The 25,587-nt window shown below is 38.3% G+C and overlaps 1 protein-coding gene across 5 annotated transcripts in view; it reads left to right on the top strand.

The window, feature by feature from the left end:
- The window catches only part of ORC3 (origin recognition complex subunit 3), a 35,151-nt gene extending 10,257 nt beyond the window's left edge, over window positions 1-24,894 (top strand). Inside the window, exons 7-20 of one of the 5 annotated variants that reach the window (XM_071443315.1) lie at window positions 749-885; window positions 2,543-2,702; window positions 3,507-3,620; window positions 5,047-5,180; window positions 5,673-5,736; window positions 8,728-8,844; window positions 9,740-9,819; window positions 13,539-13,672; window positions 16,087-16,166; window positions 16,638-16,735; window positions 17,635-17,776; window positions 21,940-22,056; window positions 23,128-23,207; window positions 24,338-24,894. In XM_071443315.1, coding sequence (XP_071299416.1) covers window positions 749-885; window positions 2,543-2,702; window positions 3,507-3,620; window positions 5,047-5,180; window positions 5,673-5,736; window positions 8,728-8,844; window positions 9,740-9,819; window positions 13,539-13,672; window positions 16,087-16,166; window positions 16,638-16,735; window positions 17,635-17,776; window positions 21,940-22,056; window positions 23,128-23,207; window positions 24,338-24,443 — 1,563 coding nt within the window. In that variant the 3' untranslated portion in view covers window positions 24,444-24,894. Of the gene's footprint in view, window positions 1-748; window positions 886-2,542; window positions 2,703-3,506; window positions 3,621-5,046; window positions 5,181-5,672; window positions 5,737-8,727; window positions 8,845-9,739; window positions 9,820-13,538; window positions 13,673-16,080; window positions 16,167-16,637; window positions 16,736-17,634; window positions 17,777-21,939; window positions 22,057-23,127; window positions 23,208-24,337 lie in introns of those variants that run through there. The other 4 variants (XM_071443305.1, XM_071443297.1, XR_011681688.1 and 1 more) reach the window with 4 other exon arrangements.
- The last annotated feature ends 693 nt before the right edge of the window (window positions 24,895-25,587 follow it).

The following is a 25,587-nucleotide window of genomic DNA, read 5'->3' as shown; positions in this document are numbered from 1 at the left end:
CATTGTGGAGTTAGTTACTATGATGTATGAATGTCAGAATTATCAAACACAAGCAAGAAGTACTATTTTATCATATGTTTAATTGGGAACTGGAAGCTTAAAATGCAGTATCAGCTTCATGCCAGATGCTTTTCTCCCAGGAGTGCTGAGTTATTTTGTTTATTAAAACAAAACTTTACAGAAGAGCAGCCATCCAGGGCAAAGGTACTGTATTAGTGCTAAAGGGCCATGATGTCATCTGCAGCCCACACTACATTGGCAAGCAGTAAGGAAATAACTTTCAAAATGTTTTTGTATCTTTGTCTTCTAAAGCTATTGAAGTTTTAAGTTTTGTTTCTGTCATGAATACAAGTTACAGCTGATTTCCTGATGACTTCATTAGAGCAGTGTGATAAACCAAAGTGTACTGAGTGCATGGTCTTTTTATTACTGGGTAAAGATATAGAAAATAAGCAGTGTCTGTGTACACAATTCAAATCTCCTGCATTCCCAACAGAACTCCACCAGTTCTCTCTCTCAGAGCTATTTTTGTCATTGTTGGATTGTGTGTTTAAAATCTCTTTATTCTTTGTACTTCATGCTATGCCAAACAGAAGGAAGAAAAATGGCAGTTTTGGGTGCTAATAATAAATACAGCTCACAAAAAGTTAGTCATGTCAATTTGGAGTACTGTAATATCATAGATATGATTCAGTCTTTTTTATTTTGCTGGCTTCTGTGTATTAATGTTTAATTAATGGCTTTAAAGAAAACAGATTCTGAAACTCCAAGCAAAAAAAGAAATTCCTCCTCTAGACACTGGCAGTCTCCTCCAGTTGTAGTCATATTCAGAGACATGGAAAGTTTCACCACAAAAGTTCTTCAAGACTTCATAGTCATCAGCAGGTAATGTGACTTGAACTTTAGTTCTTCCACTCCTTTACCTGTTTTCTGTTTGCAGCTGTTTTGAAATTTAACTTAGGCCAGTGAAGCATTGGAATCAAATATTGTGCTGCTTCTTTGCAGCAGTGATTGAGCAAAAACTACTTGCTATGTTTTAGGGGTAAATTACACTAACGCTAAACTTCAGACTGTGAACCAGAGTGCCTAAGGGCCAGGTTGAGATAAGGGGTGGCTGATTGAATTCTTCACATGATAGGATTTACTGGTACTAGTTGTTGAAAAATTTGTGAATGTGAAACTAAATTTTCAAGATGTCTAGATCTTTTAAAATTGTTTGCAGAGTGTATTTTTGTGTGACTACTGAGGTGATGCTGCTCCTGAAGGTCACTAGCTTACTAATAGGGGTGTATATAAAACTTCCCCAGCTGGCCAGGATCTGTAAGCAGCAGCTGACTACTTCAGGTGCTCCTGTACTTCTGTTCTTCTTTAATGTAATCTGTCTTCCTTCATGTAATTCTGTTTCTGTCTTCCTTAATGTAATCTCAGGCATGCTGATCAAAAACTCATGCTGCTTTCCAAAAAGAGCACCATGCACTTAAGTCCATGGTTGGAGCTGTTAGAATTGGGGCTGCAATTCCTCAGCAATTCACTTTTTGTGCTAACAGCAAGAAATTATATAGCTTGTGTTATTATCTTCATCTCAGTCTTAAACATGTTTAATAATAAAGGTGAAGTGGACAAATGTGAGAAATTCCTATGATTTGTTGATCACAAGTTCTGATTCCTTTTTAAGATTCTCTAAGATTATCAAGAGTGGACAGTAATGTATGAAGTTTATTGGTTTTATGTTTGTCTTCAGCTATTTCTTTTGAGGAGTTAGAGAAACAAAGTAATTGTGGGATAACAATTAAAATCCAAAGTCAAAAAGTTGCTGTGGCAAAAACAAAGGAAAGGAATAAGTTGACAATTTTAACCTAGAAGGTATATAAGATAGCATATTTTGTACCTCCTTGAAACCACTAAAAATGGAAACACTGAAAATACAGTGAAAACATTGTATTTTGTATAAATTGTATGCTGTCCTCAAGAATACACATTCAGTCCTGATTTTCAGTTCTAAAGCAAATACTAAAAAATTATCTGAAGTTTAATCTGGAGAAGTTGGAAATTTTTTAAAGTGTAATTGGAACACTCACTATCTCTGGACATTGGAGATATTTCGTATTTATTTTGACTTTATTAAAAGGTGTAAATCTTGTACGTTTTCTTGGCTGTTACCTATTTAATGTAGCTTTTTATTTTTTCTTTGTATCTTTTAAAAAATCCTATTTTAAGACTCAGCTCTCTGAATATAACTTTTTGGGAAGCTAGGATCAGCACAAAACTTATGGAAATGATGCTTTTTGTGCCACTTTCTGAAATCTGAATCTGAAAATGGAGTTTCATTTTCTTATCTACTTTAGGGCTTTAAATAGCATCCTTTCTTTTTAATTTTATTAAATTAAAAAAGAATTCTTCTTTTGGTTTATCAGCAGCAAATCTTTTAATTTACCCCTTTCTGCATTGAAACTCAGTGCTGTAGTAGGAACATAATGCATTTGTTACACAAGCTTCTATAATGTAACTATTACTTTTTTTGTCCTCTTCCCCCATTATCCAGTCAGCATATCCATGAATTACCTCTAGTGCTGATTTTTGGAATTGCTACATCACCAATGATTATCCACAGACTACTTCCTCACTCAGTGTCCTCTCTGCTGTGCATAGAGCTTTTCCAGTCCCTTTCCTGTAAGGAGCACCTGTCTACTATAATTGACAAGGTAACTCCATTTCTAAACAGAAATGAGGAGTGTGTGTGTATTGAAACACAGTTTACATGCGTAGCCTTTAGATGCAGGTTTGTTTGAAGGTTTTGGAAAGGACTCTGTTCCTGAGAGCTGTGGATTTTAGATGTTTCTACTTGCAGGTGCAGAGTAGTGTAATAGTGAGAGCTCTCTTCTCATACTGAGACACACATACACACACCTGCTTTCATCTTCCATTTGCATTGCCTTGTGCAATTACACTTTGACATTCACACTTCTTCATTAAAGTTGAGCTGTAATTTCAGTTTTACTTTGTTCCAGAAAAAGATAGCTTTGAAACTTAGCTAAAATTCTGAAAAATAAAGTTCAGCCTGAGTTTTGCCACCTGTCAAACATTAGCTGAGTTATCCATATGTTCAAGCCATGTAAATGTTGTGCCTGTGGATTCTTGGTAGACCACAGGATTTTCAAAATCTGTTAACACGTGCTGAAAGTAGTGGTATCATTGTTTATTACAGCAGTCTCTGTTCTATTTGTACTTTTACAAAAATAGCATTAAGCAAAATTAACTTAAAATGTTGCATTAGTGAAAGATACTTAGGAAAATGCAGTAAAATAATAAACTTTAAAAATCAATCTTTGCAAGGATATTTTAGTAGAAATACTGTTTTTAGAAGCTGGCAGTGTATTTAGTATCTCATTTAGTTGAATGTTAACACATACTAAGAGTTCTACCAAGTTGCACATATAAGTTTTACTGATTTGAATTCAGGAGAGAGTTTCTGCTGTGGCTACTTCTTCTTTTTGTCTCCCTTTTAGCTGCTTCTGACATCCCGGTTTCCCTTCAAACTGGGAGAAAAAGTTCTGCAGGTTCTCATCAATATATTCCTGTACCATGACTTTTCTGTACAGAATTTTATCAAAGGATTTCAGGTAGGCAGTGGTAACAAGAATTCAAATAATGGTTGTGAAAACACTGAGTAATTACTAGGCACTGAAAGATTTCTTATGTCCTAGTACTTCTGAATTGCATGAAAAAATATCCTTTTGAAATATCCTTGGATCTGTGAACAGATGGATATTTTAAAATCTTTACTGATAAGGGTTTAAGAGCAAACTTGTAGGACCTGTATGAAGAAGCAAATAAAAGCTTACTGTGCCACAAAACCAATGATATTTTAAGGTTAGGTTTAAAAGGGTGACCTGGCTTAGTGGGCAGAAAGAGCTGTATTTTGCTATAGATTCATTTGTAGCTTTCTAGCACCCCTTACAGAAGTCCCCAGTTCTGATCATCTGTACCAGCTCCTTGGTCTCTGGGTTGTGTAGGTGTGAGTAGGCTACAGCAGAGTTTCTTCCCCACTTGAACTCCTCTGGCACAATTTCTGGATGCACATTTCCTGCCTTTTCAGGGAAATAGGAGCTGCAGGGTCATTTACTTGGTGCCTCAGAGGAAGTAATACTTGTGCTCCAAGCAGTTGTGTAGCAATGTGGGAGTTATATTTACCCTCTCTCAGGAGACAAAGTGGAAGAGCTCAGAGGGTTTCCAAAAAGAGTCTCTAGAGAGCATGATAGTTAAGTTTTTATTGTCTTGTATAGTTCTTCATATCTAGATGTATTTCTGTGTCTAGGTCTCCTTGTAGTTTTTGTGGATTGCAGACAAGAGTTCTCTGAAGAATTTGTAGGCCCTGTCATCTGTTTTAATGCAGGCTTGTGAAATGGTTTCTTTCTTACCTAGTTCCATGTGTGAACCTGCTAGTAAAATATGCCCTTTTAATGTCATATACATTTAGAATTTCTCTGATTTTTTGATATATAAGATTCAATGATTACAGGTGGCCAGGAAAAATATCCTGGCCATAGTACCTCTTCTTGAAGACAGACCTTTGTGGTCTTTCATAGGTTTCAGCTCCTCTTATTTGAAAGAGTCATCAAAGTTTAGTACTTCTGCATTGGCCTGACATGCACATACAAGTTTTAGACCGTGTATGGCTGTGTCCTTGTGTGTAAAAGAATTCAAGGATGAAGCAATTGCAGATCAGATTTTCGAAGTGATAAATACAAGAGATCAGCATCATGTCATTGTAGCTAGGTGTGATGTTACATAAGAGGGGGAAAAGCTGAGGTACTGAAAATTAATAGCACATATAGCAAAGAAGGTTATTATGTGACTGTAACAACTGTATAATCAATGTCCTGTAGTGACTTATGGAATATTTATGAATTGTAATTAATTTTTTTAAAGGAGTGCCATTACTACCATTGTAGTATATGCAATGTATTAGTAAGAAAGCATTAAAAGGTAGATGTAGCAGGGAGATTGAATTTTATTAACATCCCTAGTTCTTGGTTTGTTTTTCAGCTCTGTATTGTGGAGCACTTCTATTCCCAGCCTCTCAGTGTACTGTGTTGCCACCTGGCAGACATTAAGAAGAGAGTTTATTCTTTATCACATAATCAGTGTGAAAACATTCGAAGACTGCCCTCTTTTAGAAGGTAAGGGTGGAAATGCATTTCTTGGACAATCATGTATTGATTAGCTTTAAAAAAAATTAAGAGAATCTATAAATGTGGTTCTGTGAACACTGTAGCTCATTTGTGCACTTTCTATAGCAAAGGTAAATTGATCAAACAGAGGACATTTCTAAATAATTTCAGGAAGCCTTAATGTTCTAGTTTAGAGAGTACAGCTTCTGTGATGTGTAATCACTTGAATTTACTTTTTTTTCTTCTCATTCTTAATACAGAAACAAGTTATTCTGACAAATAACTGTAAATTACTTTTGAACTTGTTAAGCTGATTTGAAGCATAATCTCTAGAGTTTTGGAGTGGCCTTTCAACTTGTTGGATTTTTGAATCCTTTTGAATCTTTCCAAAGAAAGATGCATATTTCTTATAGCAGCATAAGCATTTTAAATGTTTTTCACCCTAGGATCTTCCTTTACATTATAATTTTATGTTGGTTTTATTTTTTTCCTGCCAATAAGGTATGTGGAAAAGCAAGAGTCAGGGAAACAGATTGAACTGCTGACAAACGACAGCTTCTTAAAGGTAAAATTTTAAGAATGTCTTTGGAGAACAGAAATAACTTGCCCAATATATCACTTTGTGGAATATAATAAAATACAAGACCAAGACATATAGTTCTGTTTAATATCTTTCATACAGAACATACTGTGCTTTGTGACCAGTAATGAAGAATTAGGATTGGCAGATCAAAATTCCAAATCTCTAGGGTTGCCAGGTCAGCCTTTAGATGAAGCTGCACAACTTTCTTACATCAACTTTTAGCTATGTCTAGAAATATAATTGCTTAAAAGAAGGATACAAGGTTTATTTATGACCAGGTCTTTTCATGCTTGCCCAGACTGACTTTCTTGGAAGGTCAGCTAAGTGTTTGAAGAATGTGTAAGTTATCTTGGAGGTTATTTCATAAGCTTTTAATCCTTCATAGCCTCTGCATAGTTTCTGATTGAACTCAGTAGAGCAGAGTCTGTGTCCCAAGGCACACATTCACCCTACACCTCATACAGGATTAAAACTAATTTGTTATATGTTTATCTGAAGCTTTGCCAATGGGTTGAAGTCAGACTACTACTATTATGAACCCTTTAGGAATTCACCAACAAAAATCTGTTGGTTATTTTCACCATCTGAGCCAGTCCCAGTGGAAGCATTGCTGAAGATAAAGGGTTTCTCCTGACTCTTCATTTCAAGTATTTGTAACCTGTCAGGCAAATGGTGTACTTGCCTGGTGTGTAAGTCTTTTTCAAGTGTGAAGAACAATGGTAATGGCTGGAGTGGAGTTAGGAGCAAGCAATATGGCAAGTACAGTTAGAGTATTCAAGATGAGATACGATTTTACATCATTTTCTGATCCATTGTCTTCATTGGCAAAAATAACTTAAGTTACAACTGTTCCCTTGCCCTTTATTTACACCTGCTTTGAAAGCTGAATAACCATCAGCTTAAACTTTATATGTTTAAACATATAAATATGTTTATGTAACATATATATATTAAACATGACTTTACATGTTTAATAATACACCCCTTATTTCACAAGCCTCAACTTTTAACTTTGGGAAGGAAACTGGAATTCTCATACTTAGGTGCATATGATGCTTCTCACAGATTTTAATTGCAGACATTTATTCTAATCTCCACAATAGAGGTGGGACCATTACTGCCTTGCCAAGCTGGCAGAATATTCTGCCTGGGAAAAAAAGGTCCCACTGCTGCATTAATGAGGTGCTGTTTATTCTGATGTCATGCTAATCTACAGTGTCATGCCCAGCTTTGGAAACACTTTCAAAATCACTGTAGTAATCTTTCATGTGAACTTTGTGTTTCAGCACCAGGTCACTTTAGTCTTTTAAGTCTTCCAGCTTAGCCTCTAAACCTGCAATACACTTTATCAGCCTCATTTATATTCCATGTTGTTACCACTTTAATATTTATGGAAAGAGTTTCACCTATTTAAAATTATCAGTTTCGAAAGCAATTTCACATCGTAATTTTAAACAAATCTGTCTGAAATGTTTCACAGCAAATTTAATTTGAAACTATGTAAATGTGGCAATCTATGTCTTTTATCTCTGTTCTGGAAATAATATTGCATAGTCTTTTAATGATATTTTCAAACTCTTCTAAAATGGATTATGCCTTTTCACTTCATTATTTGGCAAAATACATTGCTATTTACTTATATTAACTATATCTGTCTTGAGCTATGATCAAGATGAGGGAAATACAGATGTGTTAATTCTTGGGGTTTGGGGAAATAAGGTTGATGAAGCAGCATTGAAGAGAACTTGTTTTCTTTTCTTAGCTTATTTTGTGGTGGGGATAATTTTTTTATAATGATCCTACTTAAAATACAGAGTTGTGAATGTCTGCCCTAAGGTTTTAGAGGGTGCCTTAACAGTTGTTATATCAGTGACTCTTAAATTTCTCTTAAATGGGGAGAAAGATTGTTAATGTTTTTAATCATTTAAAACTTTTTTTAACATCAGAAAGCTCTCTGTAGCACTGTCTTTGTTACTTTCAGTCTTTTCAATGTGATACCTTTTCTTTCCATACATCTGTACCTCCTTATATTGCCTGTAGACAAGGTTTTGCTTTTCTTTTATCTTTAATACCCTTTGTTTCACTTTCAGTCTAGAAAACTTCAGTGGCTTATTTTGTTTTTCTCTTTCCATTTGGAATAGTTTGCTCAGAGTTAGGCAAAAGGGTAATTAAATATGTAGAGAGGATTCTGTGGGCTTTCCCCTTTATTTTTGACTGAAGACAGAGGAAAGATGATCTTTTGATTCACAGACTTAAATGTAATGACCACAAAGACTAGATGACTTCAGTACAGGTACCAGAATTTTTGAATGTGGCTTTCCAAAAGCAATAAATGCTTCTATGGCAGGCCAGTGATAATGTGGTGCCATCCAGAAAATTCAGTAGCAGTAGTCAATAATTTCTGTTTCTTAAATGTGATTTTTTTTTTTTATTTCTGTTGTTCTTGACACATGAATAAGCAAAATCAAATTAAACACACATAGGAAAATCAATTGAATATTTCTTTGTTTTATGTGAGCTGGTCTTTTTTTGTACATGTAACTAATAAAAACAACAGCCACCCACAATATAAGAAATTAATTTTAAATGCATTTGCAGTATAAAAATGCAAATTTTCGAGTAAAAGTAGCTACGAAACTTCTCATTGCCTGCTAAAGGAATAGTGTATACTCTCATTGTTATGAGATGACATTTCAAGTCTAAAGGCCTAAATATAGTTGAAAATGGTAGAATACTAGTGCTAGTCAATAGCAAATCTCTAGTGAGGTGGAGGAAGAAAGTGAAGGTAACAATATGCAATGAGAATGCAGTGTACTGTTGAAATACAGCTCATTTGCTTAGTGGTCTCCATTTAAGATTGATGATTTAAATCATAGCACAGTATAATATCAAAAATTCAGAGTAATTTTAAGTGCTTTATGGGAGTTTTAAATGGATGTCAGAACTACTTTTTAAATCATTCTATCACTGTAGGAAGAAACAGAGAAGTTGCTGGAGGACTTACATGTTTACCATGAAAATTATGTTCGAATTTTGAGATGTCTTCATGTTTTCACATCTTCTCTTCCGAAGTATCCTTTGGGCAAGCAGGTGATGTTCTGTTATATTTGGGTCTTGTTGGGTTGTTGCTATTGTGGTTTTGGTTTGGGGTTTTTTTTCCCTCAAAGTATGAGTTAAATAAATATTTACTCTTTATTTATAATGTGCTGTTTTGCCCCCTGCTCCTTAAAATGGAGAGAGATGCTCTCTTTCTATGGGCAGAGGATGAGAGTTTGTGGTTTCTTTACTGGCATGGATGATACCTTGTCAGTCAACAGGAAGGAGTTTCCAGGAGGAGGCAGGTGCACAGATCAGCAAGAGGATCCACACATTGACTTTCCCACATCTGAGGTTACCTGTATGCATTGCTGTGTACACTCTTCTACCACCTATTGGTTCACTAGTCAAATTCAGATGAAGAGACTGAGTGTTTAGCAGCCTTCTGTACAGAAAAAAGCAATTGTAGGAGGAACAGTGATAATTGCTCTGTTAATAGTCCTATTGCTCTGATGTCATTTATTCCACCTTCTTATGCTAAGCAATTTCTTCTGCTAGAAGAGCAATTATATATTCTGTGCATGTGCACCTGTCTCTCAGTTCTCAATGTATTCCATACTGTTACTAGAATCTCTCACTGACTACAAAAGCATCGTGAACTGTTTGAGAATAAAATGATGTTTTAGCTGGGGTATTTGATTGGAGTTCCTTTCTGTTCACTGCAGTTAACTTCACCTGAATGTTAGTTGTTTGGAACCTGGTGCAGAGCAAGTCTCCAGCAGAAGCTTAGTTCTGGAAGATATTAAGAGCTGTCATTCCTTTTGCAATCATTCTGCATCTTTGGAAAACAGGCTCTAAAGGAATTGCATATTGCTTTGAACAGCTTGTTGTAAGATTCCCGTATTACTTTGTAAAACACTTTATCCTTTCTTCACCTTCTGCATAACAGATCAGGGAGTTGCACTGTGCTTGTTTGGAAAACCGAGTGTGGGAGACAGAGGAGTATGAGTCATCTCTTCAACTAGCAAGGTGATTTTTTTCCCCATTTTGTTTTAATACTGCTGTACACATGGAAAGTATCAGTCATCAGTTATTCTGGAACTTAAAGCTGAGGCTATTACCTGTTCACAGTTAGTTTTAGGGTTGTTTGCAAGTGTAATTGGCTGCTGTTTTCAGTTTGGTTTTCTACTGATTTCTGTGAAATTCAGGCAGGTTCTCATATCTCATATGCCCTGAGTAATTTTGCTGAAACCACTGAGATTACTTTGTGTGAATGAGAATGAGTCGGGTTTTGTCTTTTAAAGTATGATTGTGGTAGATATTATCAATCAAATTATTAGTCTTAGTTGTCTTAAATTTTAATCTGTTGTGAAAATTAGAATCTCTTCCCAATGAATAGTAGCTGAGGCCTTTCTTTTTTTATTTTACTGCTTTCCTTCTCTTCCTGATTTGCCTTAACAGTTTTTACAGGGACTGAGTTATTTTTTTCTGATACTGTGAGCATAGGACTTTAGGAGACGCTGTACTTGTGTTGTCTGTCAGTGTTTAAAATGCCAAAGTTGTCAAAGCCACTTTTCTTGATAGAAAACCTTTCAATTGCAATGTTGCAGCTAAAGACTTCTAAATGTGCTTTCAACAGACATATGGCAATGTCTGTCTCCTGATACTGCACTCATTCAAATGATCCCTTGGCTTTGTCACACAACCCCATAACTGTCACTGCCTCTCCCAGACCCCCTGAGCTGCTCAGGTTTGATGTGTCTGGCAGTAAAACTGCACAAAAAAACGATTTCAGTGGTGGATGGAGGGTAGCTTTCTGGGCTGATACACACACACACAAGGAAATACAGTCTTTAAACTGTACCTCTGCCATACTGAGTGGTTCTTGCACATAGCCACTTTTCTGTGTTCTTTACCTTCATCCCTTTGAAAGGATTACATGCTTGAGTTGTCATTTCTGCAGTCTTTCCTTTGTGTTCCTTCTCTGATTCTCCTGAATCTTGACAGCACTCAGTCACTTCTCGGCTCTTGCCCACAAATGTGTCATTCTGCTTTCTCTACTGTCTGTCTGTAATCTCTTAATAACTCTTGGCCTTTTTCCCCTCTCCTTTTTCTTCTCCTTTGTTTAATTTGCTTTCATCCTCTCTGAATTCATCTGTCTCTTCTCATATCTCAGAGTGGATGCTGCCATCAGATTCTGGCTTGCTCCCCTTTTATTCTTATCTGTTCATCTCCCTCCTGTTGTTCTTGTGGTCCTGGCTCCCACTGTGGGAGCCTCTGATAGAAATACAGTGATCATGGGCTCTGCTTTCATAGATGGTGATTCTATGATTTTTATTTTTTTTTTAATTCAGAAATTCTGCCATTTTCCTAGCAAAACTTGTCCAACACAACTTCTTCAAGTACTTGGAATTCTAGCTGTGATTGTCATTTTTTCAGCTTTTAACTTCTGTTTGCCTTTTTACAAATCTTCTCATCTCTGCTTTTTCTATATAGAATCTTGCTGTTATCTTTTAGAAGAAAATTATAAAATATGGTCTTTCCCCTTCTACTCAAATCTTTTTTTCCCCTTTTGCTCAGGTTTAAAAGTTACTCACTGTTCCTTAATATCTCTGCCTTCCTGGGAGTCACATCACCTATTGATATCCTTATGTTCACCCTTCCCCATCCATTACTCCTTTTCAGTGTTTTTCTGGAATCCATCTTTTTTTTCCTTATATTTAGAAAGTAAAAAATGGAGAAGCTTTAGATCAGCTTATTTCTCATTTTCTAACCGAGTACCTCTTTTGCCTTTTATGAATTATGTTTGAATGCAAGGTTTTAAGTTTCTGAATTGTGTTTCTTTCATGATTGGCTTCTCTACCTCAACTTCTCCCTGGACAGGCTTTTATGCCGTCTGCTAGAAGTGCTCTTCCCAAAGATGGTGTTTCAGGTAATCTCACTTGAGCAATCTAGACAGTAGTTACTCTACCTGAGTTTTCCAGAGTGTAAAAGATGCCATGGGGTGACAGAGAATGTGTGAGCTTCAGTTCATTTTGCATTAATTCCATCACAAGAGGATTGGAGAGCATCTCACTCAATTGGTTATGTGGAGTTAACTAGCTGGGACATCTCATCAACCTTTTGGGTGGCAAAACTTCAAGGACTTGTCTTCTGTCTAGATATTGTACTCTGGTTTTTGTCTGCTGATTATGGGTGGCTTTTCATCACATACTGCTTATCACAGTCCTGCCCTTCTGTGACCGGTGCTGACCAACATGGTATCGCTTCTTCAGGTGATTTCCCTCTTCAGCATTCAGAAGGAGTTTCTGTGGACTTCATTGTAGCTTCCTTTCTTCTCTTGTATAACTTGTCTGAATAATCAGAGTTAGATTTATTTGCTGCCTTTTGGTAATCTGAGATCTTCCTTCCTGCTTTAAGCCTGACTCCTCACCAAATTAAAATCTTAACCCCACTGATACCTGGCATACCTTGCAGTAATCTCAAACCTAAAAGGTTGCAAAGGATCTTTACTGTTTTCTCATATGTGATAGCTGTCTTCTTGCCTTGTCTTTGGGCCCTGTAATCCTCCCATTGTTGTTGTAAATAAGCTTTTCTAGAACTTGCAGTTTCCTTTTGAATAATTGTAGGAAAATAAATTTGTTCTTTCCCATTCCCTTATTTTCTCTCCATATTGGGTGTTTAACTGCAGTGTTTTGTCTGGCCTGGAGCAAGGCTATCTTGTTTACCCGTTATAGTACAAGACAGTTTCAAAATGTTTTGTGTGGTCAAGGTCACACTTTCTGTTGTTAACTCCTGATGCTTTTCTGTACAAAACAAGTGCATCTGAATGCAATATCTTATTTGCAAAAATCTGTAACCCTGAAGCAGATAAACTGAAGTTTTAAATTTTAACCTTTTAAAGCATTTAGTATCCATTGCCAGTTAAAAACTAGAGCTCAAATTGCAGTTGTCCCTCCAGATATCCAAAGAGCTTCCCCAGCTTCCTCTGAATTCTTCCTTAAATTTCTTAGCCCGTTTTTAGGTAGCTGATATGGAAACCCACTGCTTGAGACACTGACCACCATCACTGCTTTGATATCTTTTACATTAAGATTTTGAGACTGGGCAGTGCTCAGTGACACTTGGGAGAGGCCCTAATAACTAAATAGTAAGTAAATGCTGAGCTGGAGGTTGGGCTAGATCTCAAGAGTTTCCTTCCAACTTGAATGGTTCTGGGATTCTAGTGACGGTTATATTTACAGCAATTAAATACAGAAAAAAGCATACAGATTTCATTTGAGAGTCATTCTGAGTCACAGAGATTAATTTTGTGGATCTGTTTACATAGGGAATTTTTTTTTACTATTTCATTTACTGGTTTTGAGAATGAATTTTGAACCCTACCATGACTTGGTTTTGAGTGTTGGGTTTTTTTTAATTTTGGTTTGATGTCTGACTCACAGTTTCAAAAATTGCAACTCCTGTGTCCAGCAAGTGTTTTTGGATAATCAGGAAAATTACTGTTCTGCAAGAAAACATGAAGGACATCATCACCAAAACTAATTGGTTTGTTTCTTTCTATTAATGATAGCAGGAAAAAAAATTGACTTTGCTGCAAGACTGAATGCTTGTAATCCTGGAGATTTTTTCTTTTAAAAGGAGTTTTTCAATTTGTTGGGGGTTTTTTTAACTTTTTTCAACTAAGAACATTGAAAGCTGTTTCATCATTCTGCATTTCAACTTCAGCCAACAATTTTGTCTTTTAGGATGCTGAATAAGACTGATTTGGTAACCATACTCCAACAATGTGTGGAAATTTTGATGTCATCTTCTGGAAAGGAGTTTGATAGGGCAGTAGAAAAGTTGAAGGAGTTCCTGACCCAGTTTCAGAATCTAGAAGGTGGGTGTGTACCATCATGTATTCCATTACAGATTATATAAAAGCTATTTTGTAATCTGACCATTTTCCCTGAGATAGCCTGTCATCATATTAAACCATCATATTTGCAGGACTTTTTTTTTAATACATGCACAAATTTAGGAAATGTTTATATTCTCTACTGGTATGTGGTCCGTGTTTTTTATAATACGGAAGAGTGATGTAAGATAAGAAATTGGACAGATCAGCAAACATTATCCCCTAAATCTCTCATACATGTATTTTGAGCATTTTAGCAGATGTTGTAGTTGCTAAAAACAAACTGGTTTTAAAGATAAATAGCAGCAGACAGGCAAAGACTGCATAAGCAGTCCTTATGACATGGAATTTAATCCAAATATAAGTTTCCTTCCCCTGCACGTTTAGAGCTAGGACCCCAAGTGCCAGTTGTCAGCTCTGCTGTGACCTGTCAAGCCCCTAGAATTGATTGTTCATGGTCCAGGACATATTTCAAAGTTTGGCAAGGCAAATGAGTAGCAGCATTCTGTCTTTCAGAGGCAGGTTAACTGAAACTGCTGCATTGTCTCTGAAACACGAGTATGATGTATTCCAGCATTCTTCTGGAGTAGGAATGTTCTTGCTTTCCCTGGATTATGGAGAAGCACTCCACAAAGATTGGCTTTTGAAGATTAATTGGTTATAATCTGGTCTGTTTTATGCATATTAATTAAGCTCATTACTAGTGTGGTTGCTGTACAGCATTGGACAAGATGCACTGATTGCATCCCCAAATGCAATCAGTATTAATTAAAGTAGTCACATCACACTGTAGGGTTAACTGGGGGTTGTCCAAAAGAATCAGCTCTTGTCTGTACTGTGTATTTTTTAATAGTTGTAGTAAGAGCAGAGCTGTGGTAGAGAAAATAGGTCATCACTTTGAAAAAGCTGTGTATGTCACTGCTGGTACCAGCACTGAGGAATCTGAACTATGATGGAAAACCAAAGGTTTGTCTAGTTTGGAAAAAAAGAATTCAAGCAAAAGGCTTTTAAGTAGTTGGATTCTTACCTTGAGGAAATGAATAAGGAACAACAGCTCTGGGGGATTCAGAACTTGCAGAACTATAAAGCAAAAAAGACAGTATTTATGTTTACTTAGGATTTGAAGATGAGTTTAAAATAGCGAAGGTCTACTGAATCCATGAATGATCTTAGTTTCTTTTCAAAGTGGATTTAATTTCATCTCCAAAGGAGAAGTGAGAAGGGGAAGTTAAGATATACTGTATGTGAATAGATTGCTGCATTAGATAACTTTTTACTTTATATTTATGTGATGGTGTTGATCTTTAGTGAGGGTTCTCAGATGTCTACCAAAAATGTGATGTACCCAAATTGCCCACCGAGCTCTTAAAGTGAAAGGATAGTCCAAAATACTGTATTTTATAACAACAACAGAGTCCATTGTCCTGACTGCCTAATGAACTGAAAAACATGAGGTAACACTCAAAATCATGAAGCTTGAACAAACAAAATATCTTCACATTCAGTCTATTTTGAGCTGCAGGATTTGGAAAATAAAAAAAATATATTGTTGTACTAGTGGAGAGGAAGTTTTCTGATTTGAAGTCTTCAACATTCAGATGAATGTCCACAGGACCCTGGAAGATACCAAATTGTTCTCTGCAGGTCACCAAAAAGCTTTTAAATATCATTATTGTCACTGCTGATAGAGCTTTACCTGTGATGTGTGGGTGGAATCTCCATCTGCCATCTTCTTGAATAAGGCAAGAAATCTAGATTCCTTTTTTTCTGATTATCACTCATCCTGGCACTGATTGTGCTTTGTGAGGTTTTGCTTTTTTTGTTTTTACCTAAAAATTACTAATAATTGGTGTAATTGATCACCGAACTACATGTCCATGAAGATATAATTTTCTTATAAATTAAAGTGAGAAAAAAACTGGGCAATGAAGTACCTTAGCATGCTTCTGTTTGCTGCTCTGGTTGCAGTTTCTGCATTAGGTAGGGAGAACTCATTTCTTACTCATTATTTTTCTGCACATGAGAAGGAAAAAAAAAATGCAGCATGTGGCTTTTTGAATATTCCAAAAGCATGAGTAGTACCTAGTCCTAATCTGTCAAATTAACAAATGTTGAGGGTATGACCTAGGATGACCTAAACAGAATTAAAGTGATGTGCAAGGCTTGTGCTGGGCCTTTGCTCAGGGCTGAATTGTTACTTAATCACTGTTGGCTAAGCTGTACTGCAGACTCCTTTTTTAACAATCTTCTGCAAGATGCAAGACCCAAAAGCTGCCTGTGGTTGGGTCTGTGTGAACAAGGAACTGCTGAGTACTTTGGAGAGTGCTTGGGGTTAGGAGGTTTATGTAGGAAAAGTCTGCCCCACATATCAAACATTAGTTTTGTTCTAGTAGCAGAAGCTTCCCAAGAACGAGATGTGTCCATATCGCCACAAAAGGAGCTCCAGAAGAAGACAGACCTTTATCACCTTCAGAAGGTTAGGCCTGCCTAGGCTTTACTGACTGGTTCCTTAAATTAATGTTTTAAAATGTTCATGGTTAGTTCTTCCCAGGTTGCTGGGTCACTGAGTAAAGGGTTGTGTGTGAATGTCTCATCTTAAAAATGAGTGAATAAGTACCAACTATGTATTTCAGGCCTTCTTGACACATAGAAAATTATAGAAAATAATCTGTCATAAACCAGGATTTTAAAATGCAAATTAGATGTTTTTATTTAACTTGTAATTTAGACATTATGCCTAACACATATTTCTTTGAATTTTTTTAACTCCTACGGATTTGAGAACTGAATACATTGGCCTAAATAAAAATAACTGCATTATTACATTTCAAACATCATCAGTGAGAACATGCCAGCAAAAATTAATTCTACATGTTAAACACATAGATTGTGTTCTCCAGAGAATAACTGCCTCCCATGTAGTCTTATGCACCACTTTTTTTTAAAGACTTTGTTGGAGTTGAAGGAATCAAGGAGGTCTAAGAAACTGACAAAGTTTGAAATGCTTCGTTTTGAAGTTGTTGACTATATAGACAGTCTTGTAAGGTGAGCCTTCCTGTTTTATATTCCTGCATTAGTTTGCACTATAAGTTGCAAGTGAAATTTTACTAACATGTTAATCTTGTCAAAATTGTGTCTCGCTCTCTGTGGCACACTTTTTTTTCTCTTCCTATTCCTTCTTTGAGGGCTCTAAAAATAATAACTAAAAAAACCAAAACCAAATGAACCACACCTCTGTTCCAAGAGATCAGTTGAAATAATTAGAATACAAATGGACCAACCTACTCTGGCTACTGAGACAGTGTTGAGGGAGGAGTGGGTATAAGTGGCAAAATAAGGTCAAGAGTCTTTACCCTAATCTTTGCTGATCTGTTCTGCTTACGAAACTGTACAGATGTCAAGTGTGATATCCTGTCCATTTTGGGAACTGTTTTGGTGAGCAAGCCATAGCAGATGCAGTTTTGGAGGCAGCTCTGCAGTGGAAAATGTGAAAGGCTTGTTGTGGTGGGGGAAGAGATGAAGGCATTTGTTAATTATAGAGGGTGGGGGGGAGGCAGAGAAGCTAACAGAAGTATCACTGCCAAGCAAAAAGCTTCAGCTAGGAAGGCCAAGATGAGCAGAGACTCATGGTGAGGCCTTGAGATGGATAAATAAGATCTGTGGAGTCCTTGACTGGGTTAGCACTGTAGCTGCTGCCCTTATTTTTGAATTTATCAGTGTCCCAGCTAGAGTTCTGTGCTAAGTCCATTAGATATAGGGTTGATAATAACAGGCTTCTCTGCTTAAAAGTTTATTTCAGTGCTGTTCATCTTGTATTTCAGAGATTTTTCAGTATTGGATGGGAAACATGCATTTTTATAGTCTGACAGCAGTAGACTTGTGTTGTTTCCCTTGAGCTGAAGCTTGTGTCTCCCCCACACCCCCCATACCCCCTGCTTTTCCAGAAGGTACCTTGTTCCTGCACACCAAAGGACCCTGCAGGAGATTGTGTACTTCAACGGCGCCGCCGTTCTGCGGGGGCACCTGAACGCTGCCCCCAGGACCGCGCTGCACACGGCTCTGAACAACCCCCACTGGTACCTGAAGGTGAGGAGCTGCTCCCGTGCTGGGCTCCTGCGCCAGGCTGGGGGAGCACGCTGGGCAAGGCTGAGTTCGCTGTTCCATCAGTCTTGGCACGTACTCAGCTGTTTTTGCAGAGAACTAGCAAGTGCTGATAAGCACCTGGGGACTTTGTTCAAGGAGCTGGGGAATCTGTCTGGTGAAGGTAATTCTGGAAGGGTTCTGTAGGAGGAATCCATTTTTCAGAGTGTGTTCTAGCCGTGATATTTTCTTTCTTCTGTAGATGTAGCAGAAAACTAATTTTGTCCTCCACTGCAATTAGGATGACTGTCCACAGGGAAAAATAAAGTGACTCTTTCCAGAGACTTTCTTAATAGGGCTGGTGCTCAGTCCTCACTTATGTAGATTAGCTGTAAGGTAAAGGCTGTTCAGGTGGAGTCATAACATTAAAATAGCATCATTACAGTGTATTTGACCAAGTCCTATGTTTTCCTCTACAATTTTATTTTAATCCTTGTTGTACATTGATATCCTATGTTTTCTGAGTCCAAGAAAAGGATCAGCTTAACCCTGTCCTTTTCTGGAAGAGAAAAGCAGACTGTTCTCCACTTCTTTCATAAGTCAAACTGAAAGGATGAACAAAAGAAAGAAATAGACTAGGATTTGGAAAAGGAGTGAACATACATTTCTTTTTACAGAAGGTGCTTGAACTTGTTCTTATTGCCTAACATTTTTCCTAAAAAATGGATCATAATTTTGAAGAAAATACTGGTTGTGGCTGTATCAGAGTAATGCACTACTTGAATCAAAGCTAACACTTAACAGGAACTGTAAAGGCTGATAAAGATCAGCCTTTGAAATTTACATTTGTATTGAAATCTGATTTGTATTGGGTTTTCTGGCACTGTCCTCGATTTGAATGAGGATTATTAGTTTTGCTGTGTGCAGGAGTTATTACTAAAACCATTTACAGAGCTTATTTGTGAGAACAGAAGTTAGCAAGTTACCATTAAAGAAACCTAATACGAACCTCAGTAATTTATATTTTTAGAAAACTTGTAAATACATAGACTAGGACAGCCAAGAAAATGTAACTACTGATGTCTTTAATAAGTATTCTGTTCTCTTTGATGAGTTGACAAGATTCAAAGCCCTTTGTCATGCTGTACTTTGTACTTGGACATGCTTTAACATATTTCCAGCGTTTTCTGAGAAGATTGTGAAGTTTTGGCATAGCTTCTAACAGTAGCAGTATTGGCTGAGTACCTTGCTTAGCATTTTAATCCAGTGAGTCAAATATTTTCTGTCTATGACTTCTGCATGGTTTGTGTTTTTCTGCACTGTGACCAGAGCAAAGTTCTCCAAAACTGGAGAAGAAGGCCAGGAAGGCCTTCCAGAAGGCCAGGACAGAAAAGTGCTTCAGTAGAGTACCAGTGAATGATTAATTTGTGATGCACTGCTTACAGGAGTCCAGTTAGTTACTTAGCAAAGCGTGAACCAAGGGTCATATTTATCAGGCTGGGGGGAGAAGAGAACCCAAAAAAAACCTGCATCAAACCCAGCGTAATTCTGGTTTCCCTGATCCCTTGAAAATTTAACAAGCTGAAACTTGGGATACAACTCCCACATCAGGGAAAGAGGATTTGGTTCTTGGGATAACAGCATTGATTCCAGAGCAAGGAATCCTCTGTCTAGCCTTGGGGCAGGGTCAGGCAAGAGCAATTCCTTATCAGCTGTGTTCTGGGTTGCTCCCACTCCTTTTCTTTTGGGAGCAGCACCTCTGTGCTGTACAGATGGATTCACAGCTGGCTGCTCGTTGTAGGGCAGCTTCCTGCTCGTCAGCCTGGGTATTTCCTCTCGGGACCACACGTGTGCTGCAACCTCAGAGCTGAGGTTTCCCTGCTGGCAGCTGCAGCTCCCTCCCAGCTCCCTCCACTGCTCTGCAGAGGCTTGGCCCAGCTACCACAGGGGAGGCTGGCATCTCTCAGGTGCTGCTACAGATGAGCCTGTTCCAGGAGTGTGCAGTTGCTCTGGAAGTTGCATCCTCTCTTGGCTGTGATAACTGTCCTGACCTTAAAATTCAAAAAGCAATGCAAAGGGTCCAGCATTGCCAGGTTGGCACATGGGTGAGTAGTAGAAAACCACAGAGCTGGGTGCTGTAGGAGAGGGGAAAGGGAAGGGTGTAGTGTTGTCCTTTTGGGCAGTGGTGAGTCACAAGATCTAGATCAGCCAGAAGTGTAACCTCACGTGTGCCAGGTACTAACACAGGAGTACTGGAAACTATTGTGGTACACTGCTGAGTTACAGAACTGCACCATGATGCCTCTGAGTTCCTGATGAACTAATGTCAGCATTGTAACACTGTGAGGGGTTAGCCATATTCTCTAAATTTTTCTGGAAGCCCTCTTGTAATGAACTGACAGATACTAACCTAAGGTCTATAGCTTTTATGTTCCTTGTAGAGGAGAGTAAATAAACTTGAAAATTGCTAGGTGTTCTGTAAATTGTGAAATGTCTCATAAGTGACAGAGTCCAAACTGGAGCTGAGTCTCAAAAATTGCAGATATTGAGATCTGTGGGTAAACTACAGATTCTTGAGCAAAATTTTTTTTGCCTAGCCTTCTTTCCTGTCTTGAAAAGCATTTTTCTTTTGAAGATATCTGTCATTGCTATAGCTTGATAACTTCCCTAACGTTGCTTGTATATTTTACTAACATATGAAAGTGTTTTAGAACAAATGTCTGTGACCTGAAAGGAATGATCAGTGGTTGTTTTCATGTTAAGACAGCTGACTTAAAGAGCATGAAACTGAAATGAAATGCTGTCAATTTCTGCAGCTGTACAGAGACTTTTGCCTCTGGCTCCAGTGCCCTCAACTTCCCAAGTAAATGGTTCAGTGCTGATGACCTTGAATCCAGGAGGCTGGAAAGCTGCCCAGCAGAAAAGGGCCTGGGGTGCTGGTCAGGAGTGGCTGAACATGAGCCAGCTGTGTCCAGGTGGGCAGGAAAGCCAATGGCACCTGGCCTGGATCAGCAATGGTGTGGCCAGCAGGGCCAGGGCAGGGATTGTCCCCCTGTGCTCTCAATGGTGAGGCTGCATTTTGACTTCTGTGCCCACTGCTGGGCCACTCACTTTAAAAAGGACATTGAGGTGCTGGAGCATGTCTGCAGAAGGACAGCAAAGCTGGGGAAGGGTCCTGTGAGGAGCAGCTGAGAGAAGGATTGTTCAGCCTGGAGAAAAGGAGGCTCAGGAGAGACCTTATCACTCTCTACAGCTGTCTGAAAGGAAGCTGGAGCCAGGTGAGGATTGGCTTCTTCTCCCAGGGAATCTGCAACAGGACAAGAGAAAATGGCCTCAGGTTGCACCAAAGGAGGTTTAAGTTGGATATTTGGAAAAATTTCTTCCTGGAAAGAATCAGCATTGGAACAGGCTGCCCAGGGAAGTTGTGGACTCACCATCCCCTGGAGGGATTTAAAAGACATGTGGATGTGGCAGTAAAGAACACAGTTTAATGGTGGCCTTGGCAGTTCTGGGTTAATCATTGGACTCACATGGTCTGCAAGGGCTTTTCCAACCTTAATGATTCCATGAATTTCCTGAAACATAGTATACTTAGTGAGAAATTAGACTTTTGCCTTTACAGATGCTGAGTTTCAAGCTAGAGATAAATGATTGTTACATTTCAAAGATAAAACTCTGAGATAAGAGAAGCAATTATTTTTAGTACATATGACAGATCTATAGTAAGTCTTCCTCTTCCTTTTAAGGGGCCTGGGGGAAAAATTATACTTTCCTATTTTCTACATGGCAAATCATGACTAGTTTCTTCTCCTGACTCCATAAAATGGAGTATTTCTCTCTCATGTGTAAATAGAACTAGCAAAAAAATGCATAAAAGAATAATCAGATAATCACTCATTACAGCACATGCTGCATAAGTGTTATAGAAGGAACACCCGGAGTGAAGTAGCTGTAGGAGGGTTTTGTTGGCTTTTTTTTTTTAATAGTGTGCTTATTTTCCTGTTTGGTTTTGTGGTTTGTTTTTTTTTTTTTCCTTTGTACCATCAAGTTGCCATTAAACACACAAACAGTAAACATTTGCATAAAATACCTACTATCTGAATTACCTGAAATAATGTTCTGAAGATTAGACACTGATCAAAGTTACTGCCTTCAATTTTTTTCATCAGAACCAAGCTCTGAGATGTGACGGAGGAGGCATTTCTAACAAAGCCCCTGACATATGCATAGTGTATAAGCTTCATTTGGAATGTGGCAGACTGATCAATCTTGTGGATTGGTTAGAGGTATGTGATGATGCCAACAGTGCCTTCACCTGCTTTCAGTATTCTGATTTCCCTTTTTCCTGCATGGCTGCTTTTCTTCAGAGCCCCTTCTGACAGCTTAAATCATTGCATACCTTGGTCCACAAGACCACAAGAACCCACAGTTACTCCAATAAGTCTTTCTCTATTGTGAATCATTTATTTCCAGCTCTGTTAATCTCTGATGAAACTATTTTGCTTCTGCTTCTATTTTAAGCTCAGCACAGGTCAGATTTTGTGCTTAACAAAATTGCCTTTCTTTTTTTTTTGTCTTTAAGTATTCTGTGACACTTTTATGGAAACAGGCAAGGGGGGCTCTTGGAGAGAATGCTTGTGCCAGGAAAAAGCCTGGGTCCTTCTAGCTTGATAACCTGTCTCATACTGTAGCCAAAAGCAGAGAGAATATAGCAAGAGAACATACATAAATATGATAAAGTCTCCCTGGCTAACAATCACATTTTAGCTCTAAGGTTTCCTAAACTTGAGTGGTTCTTCTGTATTTCATAAACCTACCTGGATGTCATTACCAGTATATTTTAGCAACCACAGCATCCTCTGCAAGAAACTGTGTAGCTTAACCACCTGCAGTTCAGAGGATATGCCTTTTACTTCTTCCAACTGTGTTTTGTTTGCTGCTGCCCTGGTTGTGTATTGTATATTCCTACCCAGACTCTTGCTGTCCCTCAGTTTTATAGATTTCTTCACAGCCAACTTACCTCTATCACTTCCCCAAAATATTTAGCAGTCTCACCTTGAGAATATTTTTTCAGTTCTGTAGTTTATCTGAGAATGGGTCAGGACCCAGAACCATTTGAGATTTAAAATGCAGGCACAGGAGTTCAGAGAGTGATGTCTTGTATTCTGTATTCCTGCCATGGTAATGTGTAACCTTGCTTGCTCTTTGATTGCTGCTGAACTGACACACTCTTGGAGTTCTCCTTCCAAGATCTTATTCCCCCTGAGTGATAGCCTTCAGCTCAGAGGTCACTATTTTATATGCAGATCTATCTGTCTATGAACTGGAATAAATCTGTGCTGCTTTTCCCTTTCTAGGCTTTCTCAACTGTAGTGATGGCAGCTGAGGAAACAAATGCAGATGCAGCTTCCTCAGACCAGGTGGATGATGTTATCCAGTATCCTTTCTCATTTTTCTCAAGCTTGACATGGAAAGCTTACAGGATTTATGAACCAGGGGTTTTAAAATACCCCTGTATTATTGTTTCATGTGCACTGATTCATTTCAGAAAAATTACTTTAAATAACCTTAATATATTGAAAATGTCTAAGAAATAGATCAGTTTAAATAGTTGGGCTGGGAATGGTGAGGTAAGAGAGCAGCTTTGGTCTACAGGAGGTGTTTGGGTCTGAAACAGAACCAAAAGTCCATAAAACAAGTTGAAACTGTTTGGGTAAATCATCAGAGAGTTGGTATAGCTGCTGGATAGGGGTAGAGCATTACTGGGAACAGATGGGAGGAGGGCTCTGACCTAGAGAGCACATGGACAAATAGAGCAGTAGTTCATTATGTTCCAGTACCTTGGAGTTAAGAACTTACTTTGCACAGGACACCCATTCTGCTTGTTACTTTGTCCTGATCCTGAACTGAGTCTAAAAAATATTTAATAGATGAGCATTAGAACCAAAACTCATGGCTACAACAGTAGTGCTGCCACAGAGAAGAAATGAATAGTTGTGCAAAAATAGGCTTAACTAAAGGAATTATAATTATATGCTCTAATACTATACCTGGCTTTCCTGGCCCTTCCTTTTTTACAAGCTCTACTGTTAATTGTCACTCACAATAAATTTAATTCTCTAACTCAGGAATATAAACCTGTATGTCAGGGAGGCAGCAACAAAGGCAGAGTGAATATAAAGGAGAAGGTGGTGCCATGAAACCTCAGAAAAAAATCTCTGTAATTATCTATCCATTTTTTTGTCAAGGGACATAAAAGTATAAATTCTTCTGAGACACTACAAAATTGGTATGGTTGTAGGCTTTAAGCTTCTCTTAGCAGTGGGAAAAGGAACTCTTTGCTGTCACGTTGTATGCATGTGGCAGAACTACTGATGAGATTGAAGATTTGTGTTTCTGTAGGCAGCTTGTGCTCTGCCCTTATTTCCAACAATTTTATTGTGCAACATGTTGTGAAATCTGTGCTTACCATGACTTAGAAATCTTGCCCTCCTAGAGGAGAACAGTGTGTCTGTCACTGTCTCATCAAAAGCATACTTGGTTTCTTTCCTTCACTGACATGTCCAGCGCTCGCTTTATTCGAGCTGTTTCTGAACTGGAGCTCCTGGGCTTCATAAAGCCCAGCAAGCAGAAAACTGACCATGTGGCAAGGCTGACATGGGGAGGCTGTTAATGTGCCACCAAGGTGCTAATAAACTTCCCAACAGAGCAAGGGCTCTGTTCCCACCACTCTACTTCTTGCTAATTTTGCATACTGAGTCAAAGTCAGCAGTGCCTGAATGTTGTGAGATACATTCTGAGTGCCTGGGCAGGCTTGAATAGAGATGTTTTTTAATGCTCATCTTCCCTGTGTAATGTTCTGCTGTATTAATGCTCATGTTCCAAATACTATATTGTTGTGCCAGTTTCAGTCTTTGATGTGTGATATTTAACAGTCCACTGATACAACTCAGACTAGCAAGCCAAAAGGACAACACTGGCTGTGTCAGCCAAAAAGTGATGAAGCAGTATTATTAATATCCTTATAAGCTGATAGGATTTGAGTCATTATTATAAAATGTCTCCTTGATCCTTGAACTCAATTTAAAAATAAATAAAATAAGTATGGTAAAGAAGACAATGAACTTCCATGTTCAGCCTCTGCTGTGTGTTCTTCCAAACTGGTCCTAACTCCCTCAAAACTCCTTGAGGAAGAGGACAGAATAATTGTGAAGATGCAAAGTTTTGCCCTTTGGCAAGAGCAAAAGTGAACTGTTTTATTCCTTTTTCTAGTTGAAGTTGATGGGTACTAGCTGACTCCTGCTGTTAGGAAAACCTGTGTCAGCAGACTGAGACCGTGGCAGTTGTGCACTCGGGTGGAAGGTAGGAAAATCCCCACCTAAAGCACATGTTGTAACCTCCCTCTTCGCCAATGGCTTGTGCTGCATGCAGGCAAAGGAAACAGCTGTGTGAGAAGCAATGTAGGCTGAGCGTGTACCAGCACCGCTCATCTGATGATCAAGTCTTCAAAAGCCTTCTCAGACCAACCTTTTCCCTTGACTCTGTGTAAGGAGCAGATGTGTTTATGCCAGTGTCTGTGCCCTGTTCTTCAACCATGGGAAAAGCCTTAGGAACCAAAGGGGAAGAGCTGCATTGCCCTCCAGAGCAGTGCACCTGCCATGCTTTGATAAACCCTCTGTAATCACTTCCATAAACCAGATCTGTACTGGGAAGGGGAAGTCCTGGTACAGAACCAGTGACTCAGCCAGCTGTTTCCCCAGCAATGTATATAAGGTTTGTTTTAAATACACAACTCAGGTGTATTGGTTTGTTTTAAA

The sequence above is a fragment of the Agelaius tricolor genome, unplaced genomic scaffold (genome assembly GCF_023055355.1).
Source record: "Agelaius tricolor isolate 1412-34295 unplaced genomic scaffold, bAgeTri1.0.p SCAF_1, whole genome shotgun sequence".
NCBI lineage: Eukaryota > Metazoa > Chordata > Aves > Passeriformes > Icteridae > Agelaius > Agelaius tricolor.
Note: the sequence above shows the minus strand (reverse complement) of the source record. Positions and strands in the feature narration are given on the sequence as shown.